The following is a 17,750-nucleotide window of genomic DNA, read 5'->3' on the forward strand; positions in this document are numbered from 1 at the left end:
CATGAGGTAACATTGGTCTCTTCTGATGGGTGCTGCTGGTTCAACCTGAGATAGGACCTCAGTGAAACTTGAGATAATACTAGTCTGACCAAAAAAGGAGGCAAGAAACAGAGAGAGAGAGAGGGAGGTGGGGGGGAGAGAGGAAGAGAAAGCAAGCATGTATATATATATATATGTGTGTGTGTGTGTGTGTGTGCGTGTGTGTGTACGTGCGTGCGTGCATGTGTCCGTACGTGCGAGCGTGCATAGTTGTAAGTGTGTGGCTGTGCCAACGTGCATGGACTGTATTTGTAAACACTGATACATGTTAATAAAGTTCAAACAAATATTTAATAGAAAAAGAATACAATTGTTCATCTGACTTAATTACTGTCTAAACTTCAACAAGTATAAAGAGTATCAAAGCACAAAAGATATTTAAATCCCTGAAAATCGGAATACTGTACATACAATGGAACACTTGTGTATATTGTGACCATGCCCATTAGAAATAACAAGAACACTTCCGAAGAAAATTATATAAAAGTATATCATATAGCTGAATCTATGAATATGTATGCATGTAAACAAACTCAAAAACTACCTGCGAAATACGGATATCTATGGATGTAAACAGACTCAAGCATAAGTTGACAAAATCACAGGTGATGGTTTTTTTAGTTTTTTTTTAAGCACATCATATCATATGTTATTTGTATTTTTGACCAAAATATGACATTTTACACAGATCGAGACAGTGTGTGTTTCTCCGAGATCGCGCCAGCAGTTGAGGTGAATAATGACAGTCGAGATCTGTGTAAAATGTCATGTTTTGGTCAAAAATACAAATAACATTTATGGATCAATAGATTTTAGTTAGAATTCTTTCTGTGTTTTATTATTATTATTATGAAGAGCTTATATAGCGCGAACCACAACTGTGCTCTCCGCGCTTTACATATTACATTTAAAATATATCGCTAACAAACATGCACTATTTTGTCGTCCCGGCTTTCCGCCCAAATATGACTTTTTGTCTGACTCTGACGGCATCACATAATTGAGCATCAAAGAAGGAAAATCCAATGTTCAATTGATACATAGATGTATACATGTATATATAATATATACAAAAAGGCTTACAAGCCTTGATATGTTTTAAATAGCAGTGTCCACTTCACAGATAAACTTGAGCATGATTCAAGTTTCACTGAAAGGTTCATGTAAAAAACGTTCATAAAAAAGCAAAGATATGTATGTTCACTTTTGAATGTTGAGGAAAGAAAAATGCCCATATATCCAATAAATTTGTATTTGGGTCAACGACATCTAAAGAAAGTTCTTTAGATGTCGTTGATTTGGGTCGAAATAAAATTAAAAAACACCTAAAACTGTAACTTTTTGTAAAACAACAATAAACAGAGCATATATACAGTTATCACAGGAGAGAATGTGAACACCACATAATCTTCCAATTTATCATACACAGACCTGTTTACCCTTACGATTTTGGCGTAATTTATTACGATTTTCTGCAAAAAATACGCCATTCCGCTATCCGTGTCAAGACTACGATTTTCATAAATAAATAAAAAGTAAAAAAAAAAATAAAATATTTTTATTTTTTTATTAATTCACATGTTTGACATTGTTTTTTTCAATGGCAAAATGGGGTGAAAAAGCACAGGATTGACCAGAGATCATGTCTGTCTGATGAAATGCTGGAGAGCCTTCTAGTGGTGAAGTCTCGCCCTCACTCATTCGGCAAGCGCAAGTACAGTAGAGAAGCGCTTGACACACTGAAAAAGGCCTACTACGAGCAAAAGAAAAAGAATCAGTGATGCATGTGCTTTTGATGTGATCTTTGAAATTATGATGACTACAAAAATTGACTGATGTGTTTTGTTTGTGAATGATGGATATAATGTGCATGATTGCGTTTCGCAGACACAGTTGTCATGTGCGTTGTAATTGGCGACAAATGCTGGATGATTACTATTTTTGTGCCAGGATTACTATTTTTGGGGCTGAGCATTACTCCAAAACACTTATGGGGGTAAACAGGTCTGCATACAGTATAATTAATGCTGAACAGTAAACAAGAAAGAAAAAACTGGAGAAACCCCACTCCTTTGCCTGCAATTCTATATGCAACCGTGACCCGAGCTTGTGCGGGGCTGAGGGCTCAGGGCTGTCTCTCTACTCTGTCTTGCTGTGTGTGTGGTGTATGTGTAGGTGATGGGGGAGGGTGGTTGTGTGTACGTGTGTGTGAAGGGGGCATGGGGGGGGGGAGGGGGGGGTGTATGTATATGCATGTGTTTCTGTGTGTGTCGATCCGTGTGTATCCGATCTGTCTTTCTGTGTTCAATACTGTACGTAAATGTACAACAGATTTTTGTGATGGTTTCTTTAAGAAATTGTATTGATATTCTACCGATGTGGATTTTTTTTATAATTGCGTAAGAAAGGTGTTTGATGACATAACAATAAATGACTGTAAAAGCATTGCTGAACCACAGTGTAAACTTGGGCAATGTATAAAGGGCCTATATAGCTATTCTGATGAACACGTGGGGGAATTCGGGGGCTGTGATTGGATGGTCTCTTCCGATCATCAAAGCATAATGCTACGGAAGTCGGCCATTTTTCTCAATATCCAAAAGCATATTGTCAATAACAAAGCCTTTGAAGCTTAATTGACATTTTGATTTGTTTGCTTTCAAAATAAATTATCTTTTGTAACAAAGAAAAGTAAAGTTTGTTGTTAATTACCCAAGTTAATATCTATATATATACGACTAGTGTCTGTCTGTCTGTCTGTCTGTCTGTCTGTTCGCAATGCACGGCCAAAGTTCTCGGTGGATCTTTTTCAAATTTGGACACCGTATTCAGCTACACCCCGGACACAACCTCATCGATGAGATATTTCAACACGTGCTCTCAGCGCGCAGCGCTGTGCGCGCTGAACCGATTTTATTTTTTTATTTTTTTTGTGGATCTACTACCAGTAACTCTTCCTTATCTTCTCCAGTATTTTCAGCCGCGATTATCTCCCTTCCTCCGTGTGGCGTCAATCCATATTCCCGTTACTACGTTACTATTTTTAGAAGGTCACTGCACGTTACTATTTTTAGAAGGTCTCCAGTGTTTTGCGCGTTTATCTCCTTTCCTTCGTGCGCCGGCGAAGGCGGCGTACACCCGGCAAAGCCGGGTCCCAGGCGCAGCCTGGTATTCGGCTCTACTTCTTCCCGGCGAAGCCGGTACCCGGCGAAGCGGGTAATCATCTAGTTATATATATATATATATACCCCTTATGAAACATCATCAAAGATTTTCCCCAATGATTGTATTTATAACAACACATATAGACTGGAGTGGTAGCAGCGATTTTCTCCTTTCTACGGTGGAATCCCCCTTTTCAATCAATCAATCAATATGAGGCTTATATCGCGCGTATTCCGTGGGTACAGTTCTAAGCGCAGGGATTTTTTTTTTTTAAATATTTTTTATGCAATTTATATCGCGCACATATTCAAGGCGCAGGGATTTATTTATGCCGTGTGAGATGGAATTTTTTTTACACAATACATCACGCATTCACATCGGCGCATATCCTACTTTTCACGGCCTATTATTCCAAGTCACACGGGTATTTTGGTGGACATTTTTATCTATGCCTATACAATTTTGCCAGGAAAGACCCTTTTGTCAATCGTGGGATCTCGTGCACACCCCAATGCAGTGTACACGAAGGGACCTCGGTTTTTCGTCTCATCAGAAAGACTTCCTATTTAAAAAGAAAATGTTTTAAAAGATTTTCTGCTCAGCAGGTCTGAAAATGTACCTCCATTTTAAAAAGACTCCCATCTTTTTACATTTAGTCAAGTTTTGACTAAATGTTTTAACATAGAGGGGGAATCGAGACGAGGGTCGTGGTGTATGTGTGTGTGTGTGTGTGTGTGTGTGTGTGTGTGTGTGTAGAGCGATTCAGACTAAACTACTGGACCGATCTTTATGAAATTTGACATGAGAGTTCCTGGGAATGATATCCCCGGACTTTTTTTTCTTTTTTTCGATAAATGTCTTTTATGACGTCATATCCGGCTTTTTGTAAAAGTTGAGGCGGCACTGTCACACCCTCATTTTTCAATCAAATTGGTTGAAAGTTTGGTTGGGTAATGTTCGACGAAGCCCGGACTTCGGTATTGCATTTCAGCATGGTGGCTGAAAAATTAATTAATGACTTTGGTCATTAAAAATCTGAAAATTGTAAAAAAAAAAATTCTTTTATAAAACGATCCAAATTAACGTTCATCTTATTCTTCATCATTATCTGATTCCAAAAACATATAAATATGTTATATTTGGATTAAAAACATGCTCTGAAAATTAAAAATATAAAAATTATGATTAAAATTAAATTTCCGAAATCGTTTTAAAAACTATTTCATCTTATTCCTTGTCGGTTCCTGATTTCAAAAACATATAGATATGATATATGTTTGGATTAAAAACACGCTCAGAAAGTTTAAACGAAGAGAGGTACGGTGAAGCGTGCTATCAAGCACAGCGCAATTACCGCTACCGCGCCAAACAGGCTCGTCACTTTCACTGCCTTTTGCACTAGCGGCGGACTACGTTCAGTTTCATTCTGTGAGTTCCACAGCTTGACTAAATGTAGTAATTTCGCCTTACGCGACTTGTTTTAAGACCTGATCTTCTCAGATTTGTTATGGTCTTGAAAGAGTGGTTCCACTATATTTCTTTCTTTCTTTCTTTATTTGGTGTTTAACGTCGTTTTCAACCACGAAGGTTATATCGCGACGGGGAAAGGGGGGAGATGGGATAGAGCCACTTGTTAATTGTTTCTTGTTCACAAAAGCACTAATAAAAAAATTGCTCCAGGGGCTTGCAACGTAGTACAATATATGACCTTACTGGGAGAATGCAAGTTTCCAGTACAAAGGACTTAACATTTCTTACCTACTGCTTGACTAAAATCTTTATAAACATTGACTATATTCTATACAAGAAACACTTAACAAGGGTAAAAAGAGAAACAGAATCCGTTAGTCGCCGGTTCCACTATATCCTTTTCAGACCAGCTAGCCCTTTGTGGGAATAAAAAAGAAGTAAACACCATCTATCACAACTGCAAACAGTCCAAACTATTACAAACGTACTGAGAGCATGCCTGTAGCTATTTCATCAATATAAGCACTTCTTTTCTCCAACAACTCCTTCTGAACTGCAGAATACTGCGCTGCACCATTCGTTTCCAAACTGTCTCTTCTTTCTTCACAACACCCTTCATTGGCCTTGTCTGATGAGATTTTTCTGGCCTGACGAAGTTTCTCTGTGGACAGCTCTGCAAAATCACTGCGACTGTAACCTTTCGGCAAAGGCAAGTCAAAGACAATTGGATCGTTGTCTGGTTTATATTTGTTGCTGCATACCGATGAGTTGATGAATGTCGTTGTCTTGTTGGTCCACATACCATAACCTGTAGAAACATGAAAAGGACATGGTAAAAATATGGGCATAGAAAAGAATGCAATACGAAAGAGTGTAACAAAAATCTCTCTGCCTCACCACTATTCATGCTGTCACATCCATGCAATAACCCACTCTAGCTCCTCCCCCATCCCAACCCCACCCACATCCCCTCACCTCCAGTCATTAAAAGAAAAAAAGAAACATTATCTAGAGGTAAAAGCATCAACTATGTTCTCACACAATCGTAGTGGGTCTGACCACAGGCGGAAGGTATCGTCCACTGGACTACTACTATCACAGAAAGACTACAAGGTACGTCACTCACCTTCGAGTCTTCTGTGTTCTTGGAGTCGCATCCTGGGGAAAAATATTGTTCAAGACGGTTTGCCTCTTCCTACAGTCTGTGTAAGGTCAAATAAATACAGTTGAATGATTGTTTGAACTATATGCACCTTTAGTTTTCAGCTTCCGTTCGCTGCAGGTTGTTTTTAACCATCATTTGGACGAATCTTCGTTTGCGAGCCGCTAATATTCACTTGGCGTCTAATTATGCATCCGCACCGAATATGCATACCAGCGCTCATTGGTTAATAACAGGATACTCGATGATTATTTTCCCGTGGGTAGCTTCCCTTTGCTGAACAATATTTACATATGTTTTAGACCAATGAGCGCTGGTATGCATATTCGGTGCGGATGCATAATTAGACGCCAAGTGAATATTAGCGGCTCGCAAACGAAGATTCGTCCAATTGATGGTTAAAAACAACCTGCAGCGAACGGAAGCTGAAAACTAAAGGTGCATATAGTTCAAACAATCATTCAACTGTATTTATTTGACCTTACACAGACTGTAGGAAGAGGCAAACCGTCTTGAACAATATTTTTCCCCAGGAAGCGACTCCAAGAACACAGAAGACTCGAAGGTGAGTGACGTACCTTGTAGTCTTTCTGTGATAGTAGTAGTCCAGTGGACGATACCTTCCGCCTGTGGTCTGAGCTAAGTCATTACAGTGGAACCTCCCTTTCAAGAACCCCCCAATTGAAGACTTCCCCTCTGTTTTAAGGGACTCCCTCCTTTTCAAGACCTGATTTTCACAGGTTTTTGGAGGTTTTAAATGGGGGGGGGGGGGGGGGGGTTCTACTGTACTGGATATACGTGAGTACAGTGGAACCCCCCTTTTAAGACCTCCAAAAATCTGAGAAAATCAGGTCTTAGAAAGGAGGGAGTCTTAAAATGGGGGTAATTTTCCAGAGGCTATAAACAGAAGGTCTTAGAAAACAGGGTCTTAAAAGGGAGGAAGTGTTAAATTTGGGGGTCTTAAAAGGGGGGTCCCACTGTACACGGTTCTGCACTCTTTTCACAAACAATTGTTCATTGCTGAATTCTACAGACAAGAAGCTGACTCACCGCTGTGAATGTGTCCGAAGACGTGGAACTTTGGTTTGACACGCTTGACCACAGTGTTGAGGAGTTCTACACAGCCTGCATGGTTGTCTCCTTCTGCTGTATCCCCGTAGCCTGCCCAGACAAAAAGAAAGAACAAAAGATAATGAAGGAGCATGCATGCGTTTTATTCACAGCAGTACAGTGGACCTTTTAAGACCTGCAAAAATCTGAAAAAATCAGGTCTTAAAAAGGAGGGAGTCTTAAAATATGGGTAAATTTACAGAGGTTATGCACAGAAAATCTGAGAAAACAGGGTCTTAAAAGGGAAGAAGTCTTAAATTAGGGGGTCTTAAAAGGGGGGTTCGATCCAATGTAAAAAATTCCATTTCAAAGGATGTAGGACAAATGTTACTTTATTAATAACAACTTTGAGAGTACAAGGTTATTCAGAACAATAGAAGCAACAAGAAAAAGGATACAGTAGACATACAAGTACTTTTGAAAAACAGATTCAGAGCACAGCAAACGATTACTTAACTCAGTAAATGAAGATCAGTAACAAACACACACACACACACACATACACACCCACACACACACACACATAAACACACATACATAAACACACATACACACAGCTACATTTCTCACCACAAGGCGGACTATGGGTGACAAGAATGTCAGTGTCAGATGGAATCTTATTCCAAACCTCCAAGAGATTCTCGCCTCGCCGTACGCTGAATGCCCAGGAACCAAACTGTGGGACCCTGCAAGACCAGCCAGCATGTCATGTGATGGTAACATGATAAAATAAAATAAAAAGTGAAGTCAGTTTGCAGATGTTTTCCCTTTTATTCTCCCTCTTTTACGTTGCACTCGGCATGAATCCCTCCCAACCTCCCATTGTCTGTGAGCCTTTTTGTTTGTTTTTGGTTTTTGAGTGGCAGAAAAAGTTTAAGGGTCAGCAGGAAAAACTCATGTTAAAGGCATACTAACGCACTCCCGTGTTTACAAAGTGTAGTTTGCCCACAATCAATGTCAAACGCACCATAAGACCATATAATGACGATACGTCACCATGCGCGGACCATAATACATGCATTACAGCTTGTTCTAGCCTCTGAAAAAGTGAGGATGTCAACAAAGCCGCGGTGTTCTCTCCCTTGCATCAACGTTACATGTGTTGCCAAATCTATAAATAGGACCATCCAGATCAAAATTCAAATATCTCAACATTTAAGGGGTCCTAGACCACAATATTTTGCAGGGAACTTAATTTAGTCTGTCTCCAGCTGTTGGTAAAGCAATTAGCGTGTATAGTCATCGAGTACATATGCCTTTAAACAAGAACCCAAACCTAACATTTTCTTCTATGTTTTGTTTGTTTGTTTGTTTATTTGTTGTTGTTGTTGTTGGGGGGGGGGGGGGGGTAAAACTCACCAGGGGGTACAGTAGATGTTGATACCACAGATGGTGAGAGTTTCATCTTGGAGGTACAACAAATGCTGCAGGAGATCTTTACACGCCACTACAACTTCTTCCTCAGTAGATTGTATTGGTAAACCCAGCTTCTGGCGGAGCAATGTAGGATGAGTGCCATGGTTGTTATCTTCAAAGGTCAGCTCATGATTGCCGGCTATCACTAGTTTTACGGGGTGAGGCAGTTTAGCTGAAATCAGAAAAAAATCACCTTGATCATGCACTTCCTGTGTGAATAAAGAGGGAGAGAAATGCAAAATATGTGTTCAAAGTGATATAAAAGCATCTGCACATTTTGTTTTTTGATGGATAGGATCATATTACTGTTTACATTGTGTGTGTGTGTGTGTGTGTGTGTGTGTGTGTGTGTGTTTGTGTGTGTGTTTGTGTCTAAGTCTGTGTTTGTGTCTGTTTGTCTGTCCGTGTGTCGGGCTAGCTGGCTGTCTGCTAGCTCACATGCACCCACACAAATGCAGTAATCCCCACCTTAATTAATCAGTAGATGTATGAATACCTGAATTTGGTCCTCAACTATGTAACGAGCCTAATCAGTGATCCACTTGCCTTCCCTGGTCCAATCCCAACTTGATTCCAGCTTGAGTCTGCCAAGCTATCTGAAGAACCAAATGAACAAAGTGCAAAGGGAGAGAGACATAGAAAAAGTGAAAAAGAGAGAGAGAGAGAGAGAGAGAGAGAGAGAGAGAGAGAGAGAGAGAGAGAAGATAAGATAAGATAATTCTTTATTTAAAAAGGATAATATAACATAAACAAGCAGTGACCTGTTCTTTTTACATTTAGTCAAGTTTTGACTAAATGTTTTAACATAGAGGGGGAATCGAGACGAGGGTCGTGGTGTATGCGTGTGTGTGTCTGTGTGTGTGTGTCTGTCTGTGCGTGTGTGTGTGTAGAGCGATTCAGACCAAACTACTGGACCGATCTTTATGAAATTTGACATGAGAGTTCCTGGGAATGATATCCCCGGACGTTTTTTTATTTTTTTCGATAAATACTTTTGATGACGTCATATCCGGCTTTTTGTAAAAGTTGAGGCGGCACTGTCACACCCTCATTTTTCAATCAAATTGATTGAAATTTTTGTAAAGCAATTTTCGACGAAGGCCGGACTTCGGTATTGCTTGGTGGCTTAAAAATTAATTAATGACTTTGGTCATTAAAAATCGGAAAATTGTAATAATTTTTTTTTCTATATAAAACGATCCAAATTTACGTTCATCTTATTCTACATCATTTCCTGATTCCAAAAACATATAAATATGTTATATTTGGATTAAAAACAAGCTCTGAAAATTAAAAATATAAAAATTATGATCAAAATTAAATTTCCGAAATCGATTTAAAAACAATTTCATCTTATTCCTTGTCGGTTCCTGATTCCAAAAACATATAAATATGATATGTTTGGATTAAAAACACGCTCAGAAAGTTAAAACGAAGAGAGGTACAGAAAAGCGTGCTATGCAGCACAGCGAAACCACTACCGCGCTGAACAGGCTTGTCAGTTTCACTCCGTTATGCACAAGCGGCGGACTACGGTCATTGTGAAAAAATGCAGTGCGTTCAGTTTCATTCTGTGAGTTCCACAGCTTGACTAAATGTAGTAATTTCGCCTTACGCGACTTGTTTTTATATTGGGTCCTCATCCTTCAAGAGGGACTATCTACTATGGTTAAAGAATACACAGATAAAAAGACAGAGGGAGAAAGAATGTGAGAGAGACATGCAAAGACAGACACTGAGACAGAGCCAGAGAAGTAGTGACTATACAAACAAAGCCTGTGAAGGACTCGCAGACCTGTGAGACTTACACATAAAGTTGTCAAATCGCATGATCTCTGAAGGATCTCCAGCCATACTGAAATCCCCAGAGTGGATTAAAACGTCACCATCAGGTATCCGCTTGTGGTACTCCCGTCTCTCGTTCTCAGCTGCACCGTGGGTGTCAGACATACAGATGAAACGTAAACTGTTTGTATCTGGAGGCCTCTGGAGGTACATGTCAATGGGAAGTTGGTGACAAGGGTGGAACTCTCTGAGGCGCTCCCATGCCGTGGTTGGCTTGTCCGTCTCTTTGTCCACTTGTATTTCATCTTGACCATTGGGATCACCGTTCTTTTTCTTCTTCTCTGACTTGAAATTAAACATTTTGTCTGTGAAAAACAAAAAAATAAATGTTAGTTTTTTTGTACTGTTTGTGGCTTTTTTGTTTGCTCTGGCAATTGGTTGGATGCGCAGAACGAGGTAGTTTATAGCCACTTAAAATTTGTTCTTGGCTAATAATTATATTTCTCATAATAATTCTTTCACATTATGATTTATTTTTGTAATTTTTACATCCAAATGTAAATCACAAATGTACAAGTCAAACATATTTGATGCAAGCCACTCCATGTCCACCCTCCCCCAGACCAGTGAGAAATCAAAGAAAGAAGATGGGGTAGGGTGGGGGGGGGGGGGGGGGGGAGAGGGGAAGACAGAAAGTGTGTGTGTGACTGTGTGTGACTGTGAGTCAGTGTATGTGTGTGTGTGTGTGTGTATGTGTGTGTAAGGTAAACAGAGACACACAGAGAGAGAGAGAGAGAGAGAGAGAGAGAGAGAGAGAGAGAGAGAGAGAGAGAGAGAGAGAGAGAGAGAGAGAGAGAGATCAAATCAAATTTTATTTTAAGAGGGTTGTGGCACAAGCAATACAAACTACTGTAGCTTCTTTTCAACCAGCCCTCGCCCAGAGATGGACTACTCTAATCGTATATATGTATGTAAATCATTTACAAAAGATAAACATAAAAGTAAAAACCAAAAAAAGGACACGCCAGTAAATACAGCACCCTATACTCACGTGACATGTATGTGACTATCCCCCAAATTCGATTTATTCGAAAACGCACCGTGCTGCTGATCGAATTTTGGACCATGTCCCCCCCTCCCCTCCCCCTATTCTAGTTTGTGATGATAAATGGTATTTTGACTTTGAAATTAGCTTCAACGCAAAATATTTCTGTTCATATTCAAGGGACGTAACCGCTCGGTGCGTTTTCGAATAAATCGACTTTGGGGTAAAATCGATCGAATTACATCACAAATCTGCTTTAATTGCAAGATCTTGCCATGATTTTCTCCCTCAAGATAATTGTACCGCTTGAAATTGGCGAGAAAACAGTCAGTCTGAAGTTAATTTTACGTGTCACGTGAGTATAGGGTGCTGTATTTACTGGCGTGTTAATAAGGCAGAACACTTTAGAGAAAGGGAGAGTGAGAGAGAGAAAGAGAGAGAGAGAGAATGAGAGTGTGTGCCTGCGTGTTTATATGTACAATATAGCTTGCTTTTGAAATCATATCGTTTAAAAGGTACGGTTAACGTTATATACTTGGCTGCCTATATAAGTTTGTGTTAATTAATGTTTCTCACCGATCCCTTGCGATTGAATTGAAGCTTTGTCACACAGAATCTGGCTGTATTTCCCTGATCTGCTTCCACGGACTCTGACTAGCTGCTTGTTTTCTGATGTGTTGTAAGAATGAACACGATGTGTAGTGCGACAGTGTATTGACACTGACACTGACAGTGTAAAACTGAATTTGGAACCTGAGTCATCATATCGAGTCAATCATCTCCTTATTCGGCGCGTTATGTTCGCAAGATCGGGCGCTCTCATTGCATACACTAACATGGAGTTAAAACGGATTTGTCAGAATTGAAATCTACTCTTGAGAAAGATATATGTTGATACATTCCTAGCTAGATTTCACTAGTGCCATTCCACTCTCACGGATGTTTACCTTTCGGAATGAAAGGTAGGGTTGTAGGAAAAGCTGGAATTGCGTGGAACAATGCTTACAATACATGCGAATTTTGAAGTGTATATTGTAAAGGGAAAAAAAAGGAAAAAAAGGCTTAATTGGAGATTTATTTTCCTTTCAAAAAACAATGATACGGCTGTTTTGGATGAATTAATTCTGATTACTCCAGTACTCGTTCCGTCACATTCACTATTTACTTTCACTTTCGTTTTGACATACACCATGGGAGTGAGCACCAGGAGTGCAGTTTTGCAACGACAAAACAGGGATAGTTTGTTATAGAGGGTAAATTTACATAGTGCAATATCATATTTGATTGTATCCCTTCTATGTTTTATGTTTTATGTGTGTCGTCCTATACAATTGTTGTTATAATCGTTTACAGGCAGACAGGGTGTGCCGAAGAAAAATTTCCATTTTTATGTAATATTTTAATGGACAATAAAGTGCTGTTATTGTTATTGTTATTGTCAGCTTTTTAAATAGTATGTGCATGGTGCTGACGATGTTCTTTGTTCAGTAAGCCTGTAGAGCAACCTTTAATGATTACAGTATTAAATGATGTCATCTGAAAGAATGATCAATTTTTCCTTCACACCCAGACACATTCTGAAAAAGTGCATCAACTCTTAAATCTGAGATTCAATATTTTTTCATGTTTATTTGGATTCTAACAACGATAAACACGAAAAACACATGTTTTTATTGTTCAGGAGCCATTTAAGGTATCAAATGCACAAACACACACACACTAAATATGCTACCATTTGAAATGCTTTGGTAGAATGTACTGATGTTGGAAAAGTACCTATCGCTTTGCCGGCAACACATGTAAATCACTTTAAGAATGAAAATTATGTCAATCATAAACTCACATTTTACAACAAAAAAATATATACCAACACAGTTCCAGATTCTGGTTAAAAGTAAGGTAATGCATCTTATCAAATCTCAGAAATGTCCCAGTTCTTATATAGACTATCATTTATTATTATATAGACTGAATCATTCACATTGTCACAAACACTAGCACATTTTATGTTTACCCTACTGTTACATCCACGATGTTGTTCTTACAACAAATGTACAAGTTGTTAAGGCCCAAAAAAAAGTTGTATGTTTCTGGTCACCCGACCTAGTTTTTTCCCGCCGACCCTAGATTTTTTTTAATTGCATTTATAAAAAAAAGAAGAGAAAAAAAGTGTCAAAACGAAAGGAACAGACGGCAGACGACACAAGGGGGATAACCCCGCATCCCTTTTGTCTCATTTGTTTTGTAATGTGTTGTCTTTCTCTTTGTATAATAAGTCCAGTCTCTTTGCGTCACTGTATAGTTATTTTCTACCCTGACCAAAACAAAACAAAAAACAAAAAATCCCTACCTACCTACCCTATTTTTTGTAGCCATGTTACCAGAAACATACAACTTTTTTTTTTTGGCCTAATGCAAATTCATTGGGTTCACAAAACAAGAGCTGTTCTTTTTAAAGTTCTGAAGTGCAGACTCAGGTAAAATTAAACAACAATCTGAGATCATACAAGCAGTGCTTGACACGGAGAGCTGCCAAAAAAAAAAGAAAGAAAAAAAAAGACTTCATCCGTTGAACCTTCACAAACAATATTGAAGCTACATGTACCTCCAGCCTTCTGCTCTTCTTTCACATTTGTTACTTTTATTGTGATCTTATAGTTTGTAATTACTGTATAGTTTAAGAGCGGTCTTATATGACTGCATGCTCCAACCATTATTTGACTTCTGCACAGTCATCAAAGTCAGTGTTCATTGATACATGTACATGTCAGTTTGACCGATGCTCATATTACTCATGTACGACTTTGACCACATTGAAAACTGTTTATGAACCAGACAAGGATTGTCAATGAATACAATGAATTTCTCAAATTGTGATAAAGTATTTTCGTTATGTTATATTGTATTGTATTGTAGACAATCTAATCCTCACTTTCCACACTTGCTATGATAAATTTAACTGTATCGTGTTGAGAAGCAACGTGAATTGTTCCTCAAGCTGCTGCTGATTATTGTTATTTAGACAGAAGTCCCAGTCTTTCACAGTGTCCAGGCCACACTCAGATTCTGCATCATCCACACCTGGGTAGAAAACACAAAATCAAGAAACATTAGCACATGAGGCAGCGGTGATGACATGATCTAAGTAACAGTACCACGCGAGGGAGCGGTAATGACATCGACAAGATCTAAGAAGCAAAGGGATGTAAGCAGTCTAAATATAGACAAAAACAGGAAGTGAGAGTTATGCAGAACCAGTATCTTGGCACCTGTGAGAATATCAAGCATTGAAATGAACGAATGGCTTTCATCTGCATACCTCTCACTTTCTGCTGTGATTCATATTCAGAGTGCTTACAAAGGTAAGAAGCATTGAACAACATGCTACAAGTGTAACAGGGAGACTACTGCGTCACCCTTCACAGCAGACTCTGCAGAGTTGTCTGTCAGGCTCTTTATAGCTCGAACAGCTTGACATTATTATTATTATTGTGATCATTTTTATGCGCCTAATCTAGATATAGCCCTAGGCGCTTACATATTAATTTCTGCCGTTTGAAATGGAATTTTTTTACAGACAGACAGACAAACAGACATTTTTTACACACAATATATAACGCATTCACATCGGCCAGTAAAGCTCAGTAGCCTATTAGACGAGCATTCACCTTTCACGGCCTTTATTCCAAGTCAAACGGGTATTTGGTGGACATTTTTATCTATGCCTATACAATTTTGCCAGGAAAGACCCTTTTGTCAATCATGGGATCTTTAACGTGCACACCCCCATCTGTGAATTGTAAAGTTCTGTTTGTGATGGGGTCTGACTGCTACTGTCTCCTTGTGTGTTCTTGGGTGCCTTTGTGTACCAATAACAGTTTTTAAAGGGCTAAGAAATTAGCTCTAAAATCTCATTCCTGTTTGATTGGACTTCGCCTCCAAAGGTGATTGTAGTGGTGACTGTTCCGGCACTCGGTTACACAAGTAAAAGTCGCAACATCCCAACTGTAGTTCCTCATTTACACTAGGTTTAACCTGTTGTTAACCATTATTACTGACAGCCTAAACAAGGAAAATGTACTCAAACACAGAATTATGTTTACAAACGCACAGATATTTTCGCAGAGAGACAGACAAACAAAGACAATGACCAGTTCTTGCAAAGTGTACTTTATAGGTACATAACCCAAAGATCCAATAATTAAGAGATGGTCAACCAAAGCAGTCTTTATGAATCAAACTTGTCAACACATGAAACTACCAACATTTAAGCTGTCACTGAAGATAGATGTTCATGTGTTACCATGATTTCAATGTTCAACAAAACAACATTAATATATATACATGTATATACTGCATGTTGCAGCAAAGAACAAGGGCAAGCAAATACCCAATCAGCATGCTCTAATCTTAATGCCTCATGAATAATATACATGTAATAAGAGCATACTGTCAGTAAAACTCATCACAAACCTGGTGTAAAAACAAATCCCCTCTCTGCTCTTACTGTATCATCTGCTTGGATTCGAACAGCGATGGTCTGTCTGTAATGTTTGCGAAAGTAGTCAAGGTCTGTGAGTCGTCTGGCATCACTTATGACCCACACCAGATGGTCAGCTTCTTTGACTTCTGTTGCTAGGCGACAGAAAAAGGAAGGATCCTGATTCCTTCGCTCTTCACCCCATCGTATCATATCAACTCTGTAGTGTTCTTTGTAGTCTGAAGCATCAAGAAGACGATCAAAGTCAAGGTTGTGTTCCTGAAACAGAAGGTGACCAAATGTTGCAGACAGAGGAAAAAAGGGTGTTCTTCTCTTTAAAAACAACAACTAAAACAAACAAAAACTAAAAAAAATTAAACATAAAATTAACACACACACACACAAAATGTGTATAACCAATCAAATTGATTGCATTTTAAACTGTCAATGCACTGATATAAATCTGATACCTTTGCATACTGGCCTTTTAATGGAGCAGACAGTCTCATGATGGCACATACTTGACACCCTAACCTGAAACCAAAATTAAATATGAAATTAATGATTATAATGTATATATACACAAGTGACAAATATATATATATCTATTGACAATTCAAATGTAGGATAAATACAGTCCAGAAATTGTCATCATACAAATACTGAAATAGAGCACTAGATAAACTATGCAATGAGCACATACAACTGCAAAAGGTATGCTCCAGCCTCACCAAAATGCTGGCCTACAAGACAATGGTCCGCCCTATTCTTGAGTACGCCTGCACAGTATGGGACCCACACTCCGACAGGCTCATCACAACCCTTGAGAAGGTCCAGCGCAGAGCAGTCAGATTTGTCACAAACCGCTACCATAACACCTCTAGTGTCACAGATATGCTGACGCTACTCGAGTGGCCTACGCTACAACAACGACGTCGCTGCGCCAGACTCGCTATGCTCCACAAGATTCTCAACGATCAAGCCTGCGTCTCCTGCGTCGGCCTCAAGCGGCAACCTCGAAGTGGACGTCGCAGCAACCACAGCCAACAGCTGGGAAAAATCCCGTGCCGCACAGACTACAGAAAGTTTTCTTTCTTCCCGAGGACCACTGTCGACTGGAACTCCCTCCCATCAGATGTTGTCGAGGCCCCCTCCTATAATGCTTGAGGGCAATGAGGGCCATACAGGCACAGTAACCGCCCTCCCCCTGCCCCACCTCTTTTTTTTTTCTTTTTTTTTTTCTCCTTTTATTTTAATTTTTTTAATTTTTTTTTATCTTATCTTATGTTAAGGACACACACTTGCACTTCGCCAACATGTTAGTAATGGTCAATTCATTGATCGCTGAACATTATTGGAAGAAGAAGAAGAACTGCAATCATATTTTACGTTTCTTTGAGACATTATTTTTTCTGAATTATGAGCTATGAATTTAACACGCTAAAGTTCAAGATTACCGAAATCAGGAACTTCCTGTCACCTTTCTTGCAATAAATTTGCTACAAAATCCTTCCCAGATTTTCTTTTGCCGCTCAGCACCACTACTGCCCTGGGAGCTGCCATGATGGTGTGATCTTGTCGTCTGATATTGCGACCGAGAGGATACTGAGATCGTAAGCTACAAAATCATTCGCTTTCAAATCTACTAATTTATTTAACAACACAAACATTCTTTCGTGGTTTTTTTTTCTAATTCTCTTCGAAAGGGAAGCACTGATATGAAAATAGATCCAATATAATAACATACAATAATTGTCAAACGAAGTTTGTTTCCGAGATTCCTTTCGAACGAAGAGTTAGAATCGAAAGTAGCCCAAAACAATGTTTTTCTTTCTGTTTTGAAGATATTTTATTTCTCGTACGCTTGCAGGATTTCTTTGAGCTGTCAAAGGGATAGCCAATATTTATTCAGTTTGATCAGCATGACCGATTAAGAGAAGTATACATTAAAAATAGAATATTTAAAGAGATGCATTTCCCACTCGGCCCAGACAGTGTCCCGAAGCATATCTCTGAGACCAAAATAAATACACCATATAAACTGATTCATTAAGAAGATGATCAAAATATTACATCCA

The 17,750-nt window shown here is 39.0% G+C and overlaps 2 protein-coding genes across 3 annotated transcripts; both read right to left on the minus strand.

Moving 5' to 3' along the window:
* Nucleotides 1-311: 311 nt before the first annotated feature.
* LOC138979800 (UPF0046 protein C25E10.12-like) lies at nucleotides 312-12,704 on the minus strand. Its single transcript, XM_070352543.1, has 6 exons — nucleotides 11,769-12,704; nucleotides 10,171-10,512; nucleotides 8,306-8,534; nucleotides 7,517-7,632; nucleotides 6,887-6,997; nucleotides 312-5,482 (listed from the first exon to the last, which is right to left on the minus strand). The coding sequence occupies exons 2-6, from the start codon at nucleotides 10,505-10,507 to the stop codon at nucleotides 5,151-5,153; spliced, it is 1,125 nt and encodes a 374-aa protein (XP_070208644.1). The 5' UTR covers nucleotides 10,508-10,512; nucleotides 11,769-12,704; the 3' UTR covers nucleotides 312-5,150.
* A 97-nt stretch (nucleotides 12,705-12,801) lies between these two features.
* On the minus strand, nucleotides 12,802-17,254 carry LOC138979809 (phosphomevalonate kinase-like). Of its 2 annotated transcripts, none has more exons than XM_070352553.1 (4): nucleotides 17,153-17,254; nucleotides 16,143-16,206; nucleotides 15,666-15,951; nucleotides 12,802-14,273 (listed from the first exon to the last, which is right to left on the minus strand). In XM_070352553.1, exons 1-4 carry the CDS (start codon nucleotides 17,233-17,235, stop codon nucleotides 14,137-14,139), a joined length of 570 nt encoding a protein of 189 aa, XP_070208654.1. In that variant the 5' UTR covers nucleotides 17,236-17,254; the 3' UTR covers nucleotides 12,802-14,136. The 2 variants fall into 2 exon arrangements, with proteins under 2 accessions (XP_070208654.1, XP_070208662.1); XM_070352561.1 differs by having other exon boundaries at nucleotides 17,130-17,248.
* Between the last annotated feature and the right edge of the window lie 496 nt (nucleotides 17,255-17,750).

The sequence above is a fragment of the Littorina saxatilis genome, linkage group LG1, assembly GCF_037325665.1.
Source record: "Littorina saxatilis isolate snail1 linkage group LG1, US_GU_Lsax_2.0, whole genome shotgun sequence".
NCBI lineage: Eukaryota > Metazoa > Mollusca > Gastropoda > Littorinimorpha > Littorinidae > Littorina > Littorina saxatilis.